The sequence below is a fragment of the Lepidochelys olivacea genome (genome assembly GCF_965140295.1).
Source record: "Lepidochelys olivacea isolate rLepOli2 genome assembly, chromosome: 3".
In the NCBI taxonomy this organism is placed as follows: domain Eukaryota; kingdom Metazoa; phylum Chordata; order Testudines; family Cheloniidae; genus Lepidochelys; species Lepidochelys olivacea.
In genome coordinates, this window is record NC_140413.1 from 158079404 (window position 1) to 158098011 (window position 18608).

Genomic DNA, 18608 nt, shown 5'->3' on the forward strand with positions numbered 1-18608 from the left:
TGCCAGCATAGCTGTTAGCTTGGAATGTGAAAAAATTACACATCTGAGCTGCATTAGCTATCCTGGCAAAATCCCCAGTGTAGACACAACTATGATAACAGACAAGGGGTGGGTCAGCATAGCTAATGCCATTCAGAAAGGTGATGTGAAGCTATGTTGGCAGAAGAACTCCTGCTGGTTTACGCTATTCTAGGAGGCCCTGTTGGCATAGCTATGCCAGCACAGCTGGAGGCTCTGTGTAGAAAAGCGTGTAGTAAGTTGCAAGATGAATCCCACTCTCTATCTATAAATGTGCAAGGTAGAAAAGGGATTGGGGTGAGCAGAGAATGGGAGTGTCTGAAGAGACACAGTGGTACACTCCTGGTACGCTACCAAGCAGGAGTAACTTGGTGGCAGTATAGCAGAGCTGTAACACAGGATCAGGCTCTCTTGCACTCGCTGTCTTGCTCAATACTTTTAATTTTGTGCTTCTACATGCAACACTACACACCTGTACTATGCAAGATCAAGCCCTAAGATAGTCAGGAATGTCACAAAATTGTAATTCTCATGGTGTCTAAGTTTGGACATGAGAAGAAAATGTTTCAGCCTTTGTTGTCATATGCAGTTTATTCTGATAGGTGATACAGATTTTTAAAGTGGGCACCCAGGGGTAGGGCACAGGGAGGCAAAACTCCTTGATCAGGTAGGTCAGCAAGAAGGTTAAGTCATAGTTCTTTATAGATTAAATGGGGTTTTTAAATCCTCTTTCAGCTCACCATGATGTTTGAGAGGCTAAGTATGAACAACCGACAGCTAGAAGAAGAAATGAGAGACCTGGCAGATAAAAAGGAATCTGTGGCACACTGGGAGGCCCAAATTACTGAGATCATCCAGTGGTGAGTACCTGCAGAGCTCCTTGGCACAAGGCAGTTGTGGGGTAGGACTGCTAATGCATTTTCATTAGCATGTTGCATCAAGAAACCCAGACTCTCTTGGTAAAATCTCACAACTGTCTAGGTTTGAGCTAGATTATTTACTGGATGTTTCTTTATGTTCAGGGTTTAGAAAACCTTGTTCCTCCTTAAGAGCGAAAGTTGTTCTCACAACTGCAACTGTTTAAGCACCAAAGAATCATAGCCATTGGGTGTGACTTGTGGCTTTGGGAGAATGTTGAAAGGAATCATGTGCTTAGCTCACTCTTCCAAAAAGCGGCTAAGGAGGCTGGGAAGATTCGTATAATTTCTTTTTCAATACTGACTACTGTGGGCTATTTTATGTGTGGCAGAGTAAAACAAACTCAGTGTAATTCATATGCAGTTTTACAAGAGAGCAACAACTCCTAAAGCTCAAGCACTTAGGGTTAACAAGTAAGAAGTTTCATTGAAGTGAACTCCCTAATAATGCCGTCATCAAACTGTCATGTTGCATTTATAATGGTTCCTATCTCTTTCTAGAACATTGAGGGAAAAATACAAGTCTGAGTTTAAACTATTAATGGAAAGAAATTTTACTGGATATTACTTATTTTAAAATCTTTTTTTTCTTTTTGGCCCATTGTAATGTTTAACTTGTGTGAAAACAATTTGTATCCAAACATTTCTACATATCAGTCACTTTGAGGGGATTTCAGTATCTTATGCTAATTTTTTGTTGTTATTTCTTAAGCTGTTTTCCCCCCATTTTGTCTCATCTTGTAGCAGCTGAATAATGGGACTTTTTTTTTTTGGCATCAAAAAATGGGTAAACATTGTCTTTTTAAGGAAACCTGGTTAGGTTGACAATGTTTTGACATCAGTGTAATTAATTGTCCATATTTGGACAAAGCTTTGGTTTTTTAATATGGCCATTCAATGCATACAAAAAAAAGTTGGGCTCTGGAACTCTGGACATTTTCCAAGCAACGTAGTTTGTTTCATGAATGTACATAATTTAGACCCATGTAGTCAGGCCCATACTCTCTGAAGGCATCGTTTTCACAGAGGTAGAGATTAAAAAAATCAAATCAGCCTAATTTGTGGATGTTCTTTTCAAACACTTTGTCACATTTCCAATTCTCTCACACAAATGTGAGTGTAGTAGACTCTATGCCAGAATTACAGAAACCAGAAATACAATAAAACCATTCAGATGAAGTCTGTTGTTTTAGGATTGATCAGAACTATTTGTACAGTTAAAATCAAAACAGAAGAAGAAAAAGCTTGGTCATTATAAGTAAAATGTCGTCTTTTTTTTTTTATTTTTAAATAAAAGGTATAGTGATCTAGTTAAATGGTCAGAGTAACCAAACCCAATAGGGGATTAGCATGTTATCCAAAGCCTTCATAAACCAACACTTGAGAGCTGTGAAGGAAGACAAGTCAGCCATAGTTGTGTATTGTTTCACTTGACCATTTAGATGGATAAAACTTTTGCATATAATTATCAAGCAAGCCATTATTTCTCCTCTCCTCCCTCCTGTCCTTCTCTGTTGGCTTTTTTGACTGTTAATGTTTTTGAAGAAGTACCACTCTTGTTGAGACGTATGATGATGGCATGAATGCAAATAATCAGGTAAGGCCCAAAGAAAACTGTGTGTGGTCTGAAAGTGTTTTTTTTAAGGAAAACAAAACATCAATGGTATTTAAACTGTAATGCTTTGAGAACCAACGTTAGACATCCTATTTGCTAAACTACACAAAGGTATGATAACCTTTCCAGAAATACAAAAGGAGTTATGTAGGAACAGAGAGCATTCTGGAATGAAAAAAAAAAATACAGGGAATGTTTAGTCTTGAGAAAAGAAGACTGAGGGGGAACACAACAACCATCTTCAAATATGTTAAGGGATATTATAAAAAGGACTGTGCTCAATTGTTCTCCATGTCCACTGGAGATAGGACAAGAAGTAATGGGTTAATGTGCAGCAAAGATTTAGATTATGTATTAGAAAAAAATTTCTAACTATAAAGGTAGTTAAGGTGGAATAGGCTTCCAAGAGAGATTGTGGAATCCCATCATGGAGTTTTTTAAAAACAGGTTGGACAAACACCTGTCAGTGATGGTCAAGGGTTATTTGGTCCTGCCAGAGCACAGGGGGCTGGACTTGACTTCTTTAGGTCCCTTCCAGCTCTACATTTCTGTGAGGCCCAGATAGCCTGTCTACATTCATATTCTTAATTGCTACACAACTTCTAGTCTTTTTCTTTCTTCCATCCTGAGGACACCCAACAACATTCATTCAGCAGTGCTCAGCCACCATGTCTTTACTCAATTTGTGCTGTTTGTACCTTTGTTCTTCCATTTGTTACTCAAATAATCTTGTAGCAACCTTCTCTTCTCCTTAGAGTTCTGTGCTGCATACTAAAATGAGATGCTCTGTTGGAGATATATCCCTCTGCATGCATACCTGGAGTCCTCTTGAACATCAGTGGCAGTTGTATGTGTTTTGAGAGGAAAATATCAAGTAATCACTTCATATTCAAAAGAGTATTTCTGGTTTGGGTATCTGCAAGTTCTTAATTTTTTTCTCAGGCACTCACAGTTTCAATCCAAATCTTCATGTTTCTAATTATGGCAACCGCAGTAGCTCATAGCTGACAGAAGTTAAGGTGGGGTGGTTGGCTCCTCCCCAAATCTAATAGTTTTCTGTCTAAATTACGTGCATGCTCCCCACCCCTCAATAAAAGGTGTAAACCAGCAGGTTTCTTCAGTGCTGAAGTTATGACAGATTCATAGAAATTAGAGATGGGAAACACCTATCTGGTCACCTGGACCATCTCCAAAGCCAATACATTGTTGCTCCCTACAATATTTACAGGATTATTTCCTGCCCAGTTTTAAATAGCACAAGCAGTTGGATTTCCATCACTTCCCTTGAGACACTTTGCCACAATTTAATAGAGATCACTGTCAGGAAGTCTGCTCTGGTACTGAACTCACAATTTATTCTGTTAATGTCACCTCTTTACACAGTTAATACCTCCTTGAACCATCCTAATGTGTTCTTCCCAGTAGTTATAGCATGCAAATAATTGTAACTCACCCTTGCCCCTGTTTACTCTAACATGCTGGCGACAGACCTTCACAGACCATCCAGCCATCTTAACGGAGTTCTTAGATTGACAAGCTAATACTATCCAAACCACTCCAACCCTTGACAAGAATAAGAAAACATGAGACTTATATGTTATATATGTCATATATGTTATTTATACTTATATTTATAAGTATAAATTTTCCCCCTCGGTACCAGGAAAAAGACTCATTACATCTAATACTAATACAGTCCCATTTAAACACCACACTTTCAAATAGCCAGCGATACTATACTTCAGGCCTGTGGCAGAAAGGAGCTGAACAGCAATCTGTGCTGTTGATTCACTGAGTGACTTTGCAAGGCACTTAATATGTCTGTGCCTTAGTGAGCTCACCTGTAACATGAGTATCGTATCTATCTCACAGGCATGAGAGGCTTAATTCTCTAATGTGAAGTTTTTAATGTGCTTTGAGCCTTTTGGATAAAAGGTGCTGTACAGTATAGCATGAGAGTATTTTTAGTATTCATTATCAGTAATAATACAGTAGAACCCCATTTTATCCGAGCCTCTGTTATCCAGCTCTCTGTATTAACCGAACCACCAGCCGCCCAGGGCTGACAGCAGCAGGGCTCAGGCTGGCAGCCCTGGGCAGCTGGGGCTCCCGATGTCAGCACGGGTCTGACAAGCTGAGCCCTGCCACCCATTCTCCAGTTTATCCAGTTTTTTGGTTATCCGATCTTGCCCCGATCCCAGTTAGATTGGATAATCGGGGTTCCACTGTACTTGGTGAAGAACTGGGAAAAATGCACTACTTCAGAAAAATGTAGGTATAGTGCAAAGATTTTTACAAAAGCTAGATATCAACTTCCACATAATATTACATCGCAAACTTTCTCTGCTATAAATCTGTTCTTTGGGATATCAGAAGTGGCCTTTTCTTTATTTCTGAAATTAAAATGGAAGCCTTTTGTCCTAAGCCTCTTATTTTCAGTATAGGGACAGGTTACCTCATTTAAAAGGTATCTTTGGACTCATAAAATCATATTTGAAGGAGACCAGAGACTTTAGAATGTCAAACTTTTCATTCATTTTCTCTCATTGAAACTCAAGATATGCTCTGGAAAGAAGGATAAGACTTGTATTTAAATGTTTACTTCACCCAGCTCAGGACTTCTTTGATTTCTCATTAAAACACATTTAATCAAAGAGAGAGCAGGTGGATTGAACCTTAGGAAATCTCGGCTCAATTCCTGGCTCAGCTGCAGAAATTTTTTTTTTTTTGTAACTTTGGACAAGTCACTTAATATCTTGGTGCTTCAGTTCTCTGTCTGTAAAATGGGAACAATACTTGTCTCACCTTTGGTCTATATTGTAAGCTCCTGGAGGAGGGTAGTGTCTCCTACTCTTTGTACAGCATCTAGCACAATGGGGTCTCAGTCTCAGTTGGGGTGTGTAGATACTACTGTAATACAAATAATAACTAGAAGATTTACCTGATATTTCTGGTGCAGTCTGGATGTCTTGCCATGCAGTCTGGATGTCTTGCCAAGCACTCATTCTTAATGAGTATTTTCAGGACTTTTAAAGGTTTTGTTAAAAATAAAAAGGAAAAAAGTCCCAAAGCAACTACTTGAATATCAAACCCCATTGTTCTCAGCAGAAAGCGTGCATGCATTATGGAACAGGCTTTAGGACTCTGAATGGAAGTTGAATCTCAGCAGAAGTTTTGTCAATTGATTTAAAGTGTAAGAATAATAGAATTTTAAAATATCACTATTGAAAACAGTTTCTCAGATGTATTATTTTTGAGGTAAGAAGTGAAACTTTACCTCACAAGAGTTTTTACTCTCTCCCTGTTTTCCCAAAGTCTCTTGGATTGATAGGTATAAATCAAACCCTTGTTCTTTTTTACTTTTAAGAAAATTAAATAATAAATAAGACTTGCAGGTCCAAGCAGTGTGAAAAGGACATTGTTATATATGAAAAAAGATTGAAAATCGAATTGTTTAGTAAAAGAAAGAAAATGCATTCAGTAGATTCAAGACATTCTGAGATCCTCAAACCCTTTGCTACATTTGTTAAGGGACTGTGAGAAGGAATGCGAGACCTGGGAGATTAAGACTTGGCCAGGCCTCTATTATGCCTAAAACAAGTGCAAAAGCTTCTGAGGTCACACAACACTAGTTTGAAGACGGTCGAATCATTGTGAGCCATTTGCCACCTACTGGTTATCAGAGGGATAGCAGGGCACTAGATTGGAGTAAATAGTTCATATTTATCTTCCTCTTTAACTTGTTCATAGCTATTTTCTGATACAAGGGATGCTGTCCACCAAACCTTGGCCTCAAATATAGATTTTTCTAAAAACAAAAATTTTAAAACAATTAAGCCTCAACTGAAACACTTTCTCTTAAATATTCTCCTGCAATTTTTTCAGTCCCAATTTTGCAACGCTAAGAACCTGAAAGTACAGTCAACATAAAATAAATGGCTGAAATACTTTTCACTGTCTGAGTGAGGGAAATGCATAGGGTAAACAGACTTCATAAACAGTGACAAGCAAACTGGGTCTTTAAATTCTTTGTTTTAAATTAAATTATTTAAATTTAAAAATAAGAAAACGTGCTTATTTAAAATCTGTAAAAAGAAAAGAAGTACTTGTGGCACCTTAGAGACGAACCAATTTATTTGAGCATAAGCTTTCGTGAGCTATAGCTCACTTCATCAGATGCATGTAGCTCACGAAAGCTTATGCTCAAATAAATTTGTTAGTCTCTAAGGTGCCACAAGTACTCTTTTTCTTTTTGCAAATACAGACTAACACGACTGCTACTCTGAAACCTTTAAAATCTGTGTATTTTTAATCTCACGTATCCCTGGTGATCTCCGACAGAGGTGTTCTGCCACATACCACAGAACAAAATCCTTAAGTGATTCAAACAAATGACACTCGCCACATCCCTCCTCCTTGGTGACTGGAGAGTGAGGAGGGATGCAGAAAGCCAGCGAAGAGCCAGCAGCAGGCAGGGAAGTGAGGAGGCTTGGCTGGGCACTGGGTCCAGTTGCTCGGCCGTGTTGGGGCCTTCAGGAGCAGGGGGGTCTGGTGCTTGGAGGGCCGGCAACTTGGCCCAGTGCTGTTGGTGGGGGACAGGAGCTCGGCTTGGGGAGTGCCTTGGGGGGGAGGGGTTGGCGGCTCGGCCCGGCGCTGACAGGGAGTCGGGTAACTCGGCAGGGGTGGGGGGAACAGCAACTCGGCCTGGTGGGGGAAACGGCCCAACTTGGTGCTGGGGCCGGCCCAGCACTCGGGGGGGCTGGCAGCTCAGCCTGGTGCTTGGAGGGCGTGGCGGTGGGTCAGGGAGGCCAGCAGTTCAGCCCAGTGTAGCTGGGGTGAGGGGGCCAGGGCTCCTGCAATCACGGGGGGCCCCTTAGAGCCTCTCCTGTTCGAGGGATGGGGTTTCGTGGCTCCGGCGTATGGGGGGCAGGGCCTTGGGTGGAAGGGGTGGGCTGGCGGGCTAGCCTCCCCAAAGCGGGAGTTCACCTGCCACCAATGCATGGAAGATTGACACAGGCGGGCTGAACATGATAAGACCAGGCAAGTCTGAGAAATACCTTGCAGCTAAAGGTTGATCCATGGCTTGGGTTCTCCAAACCAGCATTATCCAATAAACTTGGCACCTGGCTCAAGAGGATCGAGAGGGCACTTCTCAGGCCTTCGCAAAAATTGGAAATATTGAAAATCTTCACCGTACCACAAATGATCTATCTGGCAGACCACGCCAACTGTAAGAGAACCCTATGGTTTTCCCTCAGTGACAGTATTAGGAGGGCCATCATTTGGTGGCTTCATCTACCTGCAGTAGATTCATTTATGCCAAATCCAGAAATGGAAGACTGGGAGTGACGAGACTTGCTAGCCTCATATCATCTATTCAGGCAAGATAGTTACATAGAATTTCACACTCCACAGATGAGACAATTCGGAGCATTGCATTGACTAGTGGTATTCAGGATGAATATAGTAAACTGTGCCTGGCAGCAGGTGGGAAGGTAGAAGTGGTGCTTTCAATAACAGATCCAGTTCTGTTTTTTGACAATAACAGAATGCCACGGAGCATCCATGAAACGCTAAATGAGTGGGAGAGGCCAGGTCCCAGGTTCAAGTACCCAATCCCTGTAACTGGTCAGATGCAGAATTCTCCCAGTGGAAGGAACCACCATGCCAAGGTAGTGGAATTGAACATTTCCACAGTGATCCGATCAGCGATAATTGGATGAGATATCACCAGGGTTTCACTGAACGCCAGTTCCTAATGGCTTTGAAACTGAAGGCAAACATATATCCCAACAGGGAATATCCAGGGTGGGGGGAAAATAATTCAGTCATGAAATGCAGATCCTGTTCTGCTAAATATGAATCTCTATCTCATACTTTGGGACAATGTCCACATAAGAAGGCATAATAAATTGTTTAAGATTTTTGGTAAAAGAAGTATGTAAGCTTGAGTCGGTTGTATATCAGAAAACAAAACTGCACACTGCTAAAGGTGAACTAAGAAAACCAGACCTTGTATATGCCACGGATGGGACAGCACTGATGGTCAATATGACAGATTGTTTTGAATACAAATAAAAAGTTTTCCCAGATGAAGCAGCAGCAGAGGAAGTCAGATACTATCAATCTGCCAAGGAAATAAAAAAATTGATGGGAACCAAATGTTTTCCCCATCAATCAAGTCTTATCGCATCTTGGGACGTAGGAGTAAAGGCAAGAACGAGCTGCTAGACTTCAGTCAGAGAGCTTTGCTATACTCCAGAGATGTCATTAACAACTTTGCCAGCGGAGGAAAGGGTGCTGGAAACCCAGCTGATATCAAGCCCGATGGGACTCCAAGGCCACATGTGAAAATCTCATCATGATTACTGTCTCACTTAATTCATGACTTTGTTCACTGGACATGGCAAACAGGTTTGGACACGCCACCTCGGGAATGGCATGCCCCAAATAATCTGAGGGGGAAAAAACATGGTGTTTTTTTTATATAGGTTGTGGATCATGACCTGTCTCTTAGGCCAAAACATTTGAGTTGCACCTCTATTCCTGCAAATACTGGAGGGAGCTCAGACTTGTCCATGGCACTCCAGGACTTGTCCCTTCTGTCTCCTCACTCCTAATGAGTACTTCCAAAGGTGTATTGAAACACTAAATTCTTATTAGTAGGATAAACCTACTAATTCTTAGCAATAATAATTCTTAGCAATAATGCTTTATTCAACCATATTAACCATGTACATGAACCCTGAAGAAGCCACTGTGTGGGTAACCAAAGGACTTACCTTGGATGGATGGCGGAGAGAGATTTCACAGAAATGAAATTGCCAGGTAACGGATTTACCATTCTAGATCACGGTCTCTCTCCAGGTCCAAAATACTTGGAATGTAATAAACAGTAAAATGAGGAGGAACGGAGAGATAAGTAGGATAGAAAAATAAGATTTTCTCCTTCCCTAAAAGTTACTATAATTACAGAATTTAGGGACCACTGCCTGGGGGATGTTCCTGCCAAAATGTATTTGTATGTTCAAAGTCATTGGCCCTTTCCATCCAGGTTACCAGTTGTGGTGTGCCAAACTAGCTCTGATCCCTTCTGGGACCTGCTTATCTACAACATGGGTAGGCTTTGGTGATACAGAATTTGATGCACCTGGCTGTGGAGAATGGAGTCTGAAATACAACCTTGTCTTTGTGGAAGATGCAGTGAGGCTCTTGTCTTCAAAGAGCAGAAAGTTTGGAGACTCTTGTTCACATGATCAGAACCAGAAGGCATGTCTTTATAGAAGGCAAATTCAGGGAATAAGATGCCCTCATCTCGCTTAGTCTGTTTAATAAACTACTGTAAGAAACCGTTATTAAATAGGAACTGGGGGAAGCGTCTAATGTCACTAGTTTTGTAGTCAGTTATGATAACATCTTAGAAGGATTAGAAAGACAACTCTTATCCCTGATGTTGCTTGGATGCTCTAACTGTTAATTTGTGGTAGCATATTTAATTTTTAACTTGCTGTCTAAAAATTAACTGCTACATTTCATTGTTACAGTCTGTATTTTGGTCAGATGATGCTGGTCATGACAAATATTTTTATTTGCTTTCTTAAGCTTTGATATTTGATTTCTTTTTCTTCTTCATTTGTCTTTGTAGCATACACTGTATAATTTAAATGTGCAAAGTAGCAAAGGATTTAGCCTTTACAATTACTGAGGTTGCCTTGTTTATTTTAAATTAATTGTTCCCTTGCTTTTATATTTTTCATTTAATTTTTTTTTCTTTAGGGTGAGTGATGAAAAGGATGCTCGAGGGTATCTACAAGCCTTGGCCTCTAAAATGACAGAAGAACTAGAGGCTCTGAGGAACTCCAGTTTGGGTGCAAGAGCAACCGTAAGGATCACACTTAACATACCAAATAACATTTTGTAAAAAAAAAAAAAAAAAAAAAATGATGACTTTGTGTCAGTACTTGTCAGTTTTGCCTTCAATATTAACTTATCTAAAGAGGCTGCCTCATGAGATCTTGCAAGTTTAGGAACTTTTCGTTCCTATTAAGTGACCACCACAATTTAATTGTCGTCAATTAATAGAATTGCACCTCTTCTATAATGGGATTTTATGTGTAATTTTGTTTAGATGGTTATAGACAATCTTGTATTAATGTATTGAGAGGATGTTTGCATAAAACTGCAGAGGTGAAAAAGTTCTGCCCTGTCACATCATGGAAAGTATTCTCTTTGAAGGAGCCATTCCCTTCTGTGAGTCTTATCATAGTTGCCATTCGAATCCATGCATGTAAATGATTATGGTTCACAAAGTTGTAAGAGTATGAAAGCATGGGACAGTCATCTTCCTCTTTTAGAACTTGAGGAGAAAAAAGAGATGATGTATTTGGGGACTTTCCAAAATCCTTTCTGGACTGATGAGCTCTCACGTCAAGAACATAACAGGCTGAGGTGCTACTACTAATAATAATTAATAATATTGAAATAATTGCATTCTCTCTGGGTTGTTTGTTTTGGTTTTTTTAGGACATGCCCTGGAAGATGCGCCGCTTTGCTAAACTGGATATGTCAGCAAGGCTGGAACTGCAGTCAGCACTTGATGCAGAAATCCGAGCCAAACAGGCCATTCAAGATGAGTTAAATAAAGTTAAAGCTTCCAGCATCTCAACAGAATGGTGAGACTGAATGGTTCTGATGGAACTTCGCTGTGGTAGCTTGCCAAAGACCTTTTGGGGAGAGAACATCTAGTTATAAATGTTAAATATCTTGTCTGTCAAAATCTGATAATGAATGATGTGTTAGTTTCTTATAGCTGTACCTAAAAACAAGACCATACTCTTTTGTATACTGTGAGTAACTGAAACGGTACTATGAAAAACTGGAGCGCTCTCTCTGGACTTTCAGGTGGCACTTTTTCATAAATCAAATAATTTCTTCCACAAACATTTTACAACTTTGCGGCTGAGTAACAGACAATTGTTGTTTGTCTATCTCAAAACATATATTCCTTTCTACTCCATTGATAAGTCTATTGGATTGGATGGACAAAATCAATTTTGGCATGTTGATTTGTACAGGAATAAAACCTGCCTATTGAGATTTAAGAATTATTTTCTTCCCTACTTCACTGATCCCTTCTTTACTTCAATTTCAAAATTCATTTGATTAGGGGGACTGGCCAAAGCAGAGGATTAGTAGTGGGGAATAATGGGGCATTTCACTTGTAGGTCATGAGTTGTAATCCAGCCAAGTTACCGAATGCTGGTACCATAGAAGGTTTCTTGGCAGCCTGTGAAAATAAATTTGGTGGCATGAGTCCAGTTCAAACACTCACATCACAACATCCACCATTGAAATTGGTACTGATTATTTCCTTTGTTGGCAGCCTGAGCAGAGAGGCTAAAGACAGCACAAGTATGAGGGCTGAACAGCTTTTTTTATCCCTAAAAGTGATCCCTCCAAGTCAGGACTGAGCTCATTGTAAGAGAAATGTGCTCTGCCACTATCCATGCTGCCCCTATTCTGTTGGAAAGTAGCGGACTTCAGTTTCCTGGGCTGTCCTACTGGAAAAAATGCCCTATGGTGTGTTTTAAAGGTACCATACTGGTAACTTTTAGAAGCCTTTGAATTCCCTTTCTCTAAACAAGGAGACTAGACATGTGCATGAACCTGTCTGCTGAAGTCTCTGTATAAGGCATTTATACCATAATATGCCTGTCACTGTAGTACAGTATCTAGGCACGTAAACAGTAGACATAAGACATGGAAAGGACCAGTAGTGGAGAATGGAATAAAGAACTGATGTGTGAATTGCAAAATGAGAGAGAAGTGATGATTTTCTGTCTTAGCTGGATCTGATAGGGAGGTTGGAGATAAGAAATCACGTGGGTTGTGGCAAAATTTATTTTTAATGTGCGTGATGGGGAGATTTGAGTGTATATCTTCAACTCACTGTACAAGGCGTTTAGCAATGTCAATTCCCATTAACATTAATGATAGTTAAGGAGTAAAAACCTGCACATCAAGTTGAAATTAGACCTCTTAATGTTTTAGATCAACCTGTTCATAGAAGAAAAAAGTCCTTGAATGTTTAGGCAGTGCAATCTAGTGACTAGAATTGGGGAGCAGAGCTTCAGAGTTCCATCCTTGACTCTGCCACTGACTCACTGTGTGATTTGGGGCTAATCAATATCTCTGAGCCTTAGTTTACCTATCTTAAAAAGCAGCAGTATAAAACCATTAAGATAGAGGAATAACTTGCGTTTGAAAAGTGCTTAGAGCTCCTTGGATGAAAAGTGCTGTAGAATTGTATAGTAGTAATATTTATTTGATTGTGAATCGGAGAATTCGTAAGGAGCAAACTAAGCTGAGCACTATATTACCGAAATGTTTTTATGGTCTCCGTTGTGAATAACTGAACAGAGAAACTTTCAATGTACAGTGTCTGAGCAGCACAAACTTAATGAATTAGCAAATGAAATGATCTGTTTTATGTTTATTTTTAAATGTGGTCTTTTCTTCTCATTCCCAGGGCATGGGTTCACACAGTTGTTCATAAATTAGAGGCATGGGTCAACCTAAAGGGTAAACAAAGGCAATTATTCATTCCTTTTTCAAGGTCCCATACTAAACAAGTCATAACAGAATTCTGAACTCAGCCTTCCATTTGATGACATCATGCTTTGTTTGACAACGCAACTTGGCTGGCATTGATTTTAACCAAACAGTAGTCCAAATAACATGCAAAGATGGACCAAAAAAGGGAGAATTTGCAGTGCTGGCTCTCAATAACTGTATTTTTTTGTTTCTTTGTTTTTCTTTCTTTTTTAAAGTAAACTTCAAGAGTCAGAGAAGAAGAACTTGGAACTGTTGTCAGAAATTGAAAAACTGAAAAAGGAGACAGAAGACCTTAGATCAGAAAAGGGTATGGCAACTGGTGTCAAAATAAATGAGAACATATTGCACAGTAGCGGGTACATCTTATCAGTTAAGAGTGTCATCTTGCGATGTAAATGCAAGAACCATGCTGCTGAGAGATTCTGACATCTAAAATGTTAATACAGCTATTGCACGGTAAAATGTACCCGCATCAATTATGTGCAAATCTGTTGTATATTATTCTGGAATTTTCTTGGTGCACTGGAAGCATAAGAGTCATTTTGATTTGAACTAAATTATTTTTACTTCAACTTGTATATAGAATTGACAACCATATAACCCTTAGTAGTACAGAATATTCAATAAACATTTTTTTTGGTAGATAGGGGTTTTTACACTTCAGTATAGTCAGTCGGTACTCTCCATTTCTGAATGATCTGGCTACGTCTACACTAAGAGAGGAAACAATAGCGGGGCATTGATAACATTTAATGGTTGTTTTTCCTGCAGCAGATTACTGCTTACACATAGCAATGCAGAATCAATTTACTAGTTTTTGCCTTACTGTGATTGAACCAGTGTTTCTGGGAGCAAAGACTCTTGGGTGATTTCCAAATACAAGCTGGAGCATTGAGACTCTACTCCTGGTGGAATTCTGCAACAAAAAATTAAATATTCTGCACACAATATTTTAAAATTCTGCATATATTATTTGTCAAAATAACACAATATAATCACACCAGTTTTAATTACCTTTGGTCATTTATTTCAAAATACCTGTCAGCAAGTATGTCTGTAACAATACAGACAACAAAAAAGATTCAGGAAATGTTTTTTGACAGATGCCTTACTAGGCATATTAATACAGAACTCTGAGTAATAATTCATTTAAACTACAATACAGAACCGTATTTCCAACACCCCTAAGAAGCAGAGGAAAGCTTGCGGGGAGTCAGAGGTCATGGAGGAGCTGAGGGAGAGAGAAGTAAATTGCTGGGAAGGAGCCTGAGTGTGAACTTGGAGGGTTGTTGGGTATGGGTGGGAAAAGTAAGGAACAGGGGTTGTTTTTTTGTTTTGTTATTTTTTGTTTGCGGGGATGGGGGTGGGGGTGGGGAGGAGTGACAGCCAAGAAGGGATTATTAGGGAGCTTCCCCCATGCAGACCCTGACTGGCCCCTAGCCTCTCCCATTCAGTCAGGCACATCTGCCCCTGTCCCTATGTAGCTCTGCACCCCTCCTCATCACCATGTGTGTCTGTGCCCTCACTCAGCCACTCCCCTGTCCCTATGTAGCTCTGCCCCCTTTGTTCTGTCCTCATGTGTCTCTGCACCTCCCTCTCCACATGGCACTGTGCCTCCACTCCCATTCAGCCTCTGCCCCCGTCTGTCCTTCCCCACTAGCCCTTATCAGTCCGTCTGACACCTCCACACACACACGCCCCCAACACCCCACAGCCCCTGTCTCCTGACCTGGCCTGACATGCGCTGGGAAGGCAGCTCTCTTTTCCCTCACTGGGGGGAGTTGCAACTTTGTTCTGTTGCCACAGCACCCTCTGGTGGGCAAAAGGCAGAACTGCAGCAACATTTTGGCAGAAGCGTTTTTCTGCACGAAAAATTCTAAATCTGCAGGGCTTATGAAATATGTGCACATGCAGTAGCGCAGAATTACCCCAGGAGTAATTGGGAGATGGAGTAAGGCGAATCAGCTGACCTGGTGTAGCTGTAACATTTCGTGTCTTACCATCCAGGCTGAAAGAAACAATTGCAGATTGCACTTGTTTCAGGCAGACATGAATTAAAGATCTTGTGTCACTTCCGTAGGTGCAGCAACTAGTTGTTAGAACTCAAACCTGTCTCAAAACTCAAAAATTTGTGGGACAACTGTTATGCTTAGATTCAAGCATTTTATAGGGTTTGCAATCTCAAGGCATACCAAACAAGTAGTCTGCTACAACTCCTTTTCACCTAGTGTAGACAGGCCTCTGAGTGCAGCGTGACCGTTATGACAGCCCAAAAGTACTACACAATATTCAGAAATGACTGGTGCTGATTAGCTGACGAGGAAATTATTTATAATACTGATACTTGCTCACCATGATGTTTCACACCGATATTCAGAATAAATATCTTGATATTTATGGAGATGCAAAATGGGAATTCGGGGCTAGCTTGTTGCTTTTGAAAACTTGTCCTTGTTGATGCTTCTTTTTCATATGTTTATTCTTCCATTTATAGCTTCATGAACAGTACAAAAGTACTATGCTCCCAAAAAACTAATTATCAATCTGCTGAACAAGTCTGCCTTGCAGTATTTAGTCATAAACAAGAATTTATAATTAATAGTTTACCAAATCTGGTGTTTTCAAGTATTACATTTTTGTGTTAATAGAGATAAGAGTTTAATTCTACTTCTTAAAAGACTGTAAAACTTACTTCGAAAACTTCTGGATTAAAAAAAAAAATGTCAGAAGTAATTAGTATCCTTTAGCCAAAAGCAAATTCATAACATTGTATGTGGACTGTTTAAATATTTAACTACTGAGAAACCCTCTTTAATCCAGATTGTTTTATATTTTAATTTGACTGTCTCTTGTAAGTAGAAGTATGTTGATGACTAAAAGATAAACATTGCAGAGGATTCAAGTGCATTAATTTTATACCCACCGACGAAGTGGGTATTCACCCACGAAAACTTATGCTCCAATACATCTGTTAGTCTATAAGGTGCCACAGGACTCTTTTCCGCTTTTACAGATCCAGACTAACACGGCTACCCCTCTGATACTTCATGTGATAGTGGCAGATTAACTCACTGTGCCTGAGTATTGTTTTCCAAGAAGGGGTAATTTAGATTAGTAGATTCATCCTGTGCACTTGATATTCTGAAACCTGGGAGGGTGATAAAATAGCACAGGGAAAAACTAATTCTATAGAATGACAACTCCTTTGAGAAATGCATTCAGTCTGGGTTTTGATAGAGAAGTAATGTGTATTTGATACTTTGAAAGGAAAAATCCTCCTTATAACATTTAATTTTTCATTGTGAGATAGATATGGAGTAGACAGGATGACATCCTAGTTAGAGAAGGAACTGTAATGTCTCTCTCTCTCTCACACACCCACATTCCCATACCCATTTTAGAAGAGAAGCTCTGATGTAATGACAAATCTTCTGGGGAAACAGCAATTCAGGCATTCTCTGTGGTCATCTTATTTCTCTTAGAGCTTATTATGTGTTTGTGATTAAACTCTCCCAATATTGAGGACCTGAATAATGTCAAGAAGAGACATCAGACATACTGGGCTTGATTCACCTATAGGTTGTGCCAATCCCTGTATCTTCATAGGGTTTAGACTCTTCCTGGTGAAAAGACTGCCAGGAGTGGAACTGCATTTCTAAAGCATCTGCAACATCTACACTAGGTGCTCAACTGTCCTCAAATACTTAAAAGTGGGTGGTGCTGGCTGGGCATGGGGTACTGTCAAGGAACCCAGATTAAGTGCTGATTCAGCACATTTCCTTAACAATCAACACTGGCATATCTCCCTTGGAACCTCACCCATAAGTTTAAGCTGCCTTTTTCCTGACAGAATTTCTAGAGAAGGGCAGCAGTGCAAAGGCCACCTGCACCCCCTTTCTCCCCCAGGGGTACACCTCTCCTAAGATATAGAAACCCTACGGGTGCAAGGTGTGAAATGAGCCAGGTAGATGCATGTATGTGAATCAGTATTAACGCATTGTAAAGAGACACATACACATCAGGTATCTGTGCATTACACAGCCTATATACATATGTGCAGTATATCTAATGTATAATCTTGGCTTTACACACATCCGGGGAAATGAACATTTAACCATATGCTGTATACTCTCTGCACATGTGTTAAAAAGGTACCTCTTTCGTACTGAGTAGCAGACCAGAAGTGACAGTCCATAATAAATTTTAGATGATTCACCTATAACCAGATTCAGCAAGACAAAGGGCCTCCATAAAACAGTCATTTTTCTGTAGCTTAAAAAACTTGCTGCTGTTTTCTAGGTGTAAAGCACCAAGACTCACAGAATTCTTTCTTGGCATTTTTGAATGCTCCTACCTCTGCTCTGGATCAATTTGAAGTAAGTGTGCAGCCATTTGAATGTCTTTGGCAATCATGGAAATGTTTTATTCTTGCTGTCATGCAGGTTGTGTGCATACTTGCTTAGGAGTTAATACTGTCTTTTAATCCCATTGTCCTTCTACATTTTGGACATCATTTTAGGTTACAATAATAATTTATGATAATTGTTTGATGCCTTCTTCCTGTTCTTGAATAGTTGTAATTATGGTCCATTCTTTTTAAAGATCATGTATGGTGAAATCTGAGAGTCTAAAAGAAAGATGAAGTTAAAATGGCCTTTCATTGTAAAAAAAAAACCAACAAAAAAACAAAAAAAAACCACTTAGCTAAAACAGATTACATATCCTCCATTCATTTTTATAGGAATTTGTAAACCAAGAGCTAAATACTGCCTTCAGATGTACTCACTACCATTGAGATCAGTGGTACCATGCATGTGTCCAAGAAAATCGGAGTAAAACTAAAGTAAAACTGTTTAATTCCTTTGCAATTTGTAGATCAAAGTCCTGGTAAATAAAAAAAACTGGAGGAGAAAACGTAAAATGGAAACATATTTCACGCCTTCTTTTATTTATCTAAAGTAAACAATGTAAAATTTCTATAAAATATTAGGGCTTAAATCCTGGCTCTATTTAAGTCAATGACCAAATTCACACTGACTTCAGTTAGGTCAGGATGCTACCCTTAAGGTCAAATCCTATTCTAGAATTTGTTCATGGCTCCCACAGATGTCAACAGAAGATGCACATGACTATCTTTAATACAGCAGAATTTGACCCCTGCAGTTTAAGTAAGAAAATAATTATTGTTACATTTGAAAATTTTACTCTCCTCTTTAATGCATATTCACTATTTTCTAAAGTCGTTGCATTCTGAAACATTCTGCACATCTGATCATATTTAATTTGCTTTTAATGATTTATCAGATGTTGGTTTTAATACAAAAATTCTGTCAGAATTTGGAAGTGTTTTTATTGAGTGAAGGGTAGAAAAAGCATTAGTCTGCTTTTTTTTTTATGGATGGATTTTGGATTAACTGTCTAAGAAACCAAAAGGCAATTAACAA

The 18608-nt window shown here is 39.5% G+C and overlaps 1 protein-coding gene across 4 annotated transcripts in view; it reads left to right on the top strand.

Annotated features, from left to right (window-relative positions):
* CDC42BPA (CDC42 binding protein kinase alpha) overlaps positions 1-18608 on the top strand; it is a 319972-nt gene that overhangs the window by 240590 nt on the left and 60774 nt on the right. For all 4 annotated transcript variants that reach the window (XM_084624867.1, XM_084624865.1, XM_084624866.1 and 1 more), the window contains exons 18-22: positions 754-878; positions 10327-10432; positions 11074-11222; positions 13380-13471; positions 17464-17540. In XM_084624867.1, coding sequence (XP_084480993.1) covers positions 754-878; positions 10327-10432; positions 11074-11222; positions 13380-13471; positions 17464-17540 — 549 coding nt within the window. The remainder of the gene's footprint in view (positions 1-753; positions 879-10326; positions 10433-11073; positions 11223-13379; positions 13472-17463; positions 17541-18608) is intronic.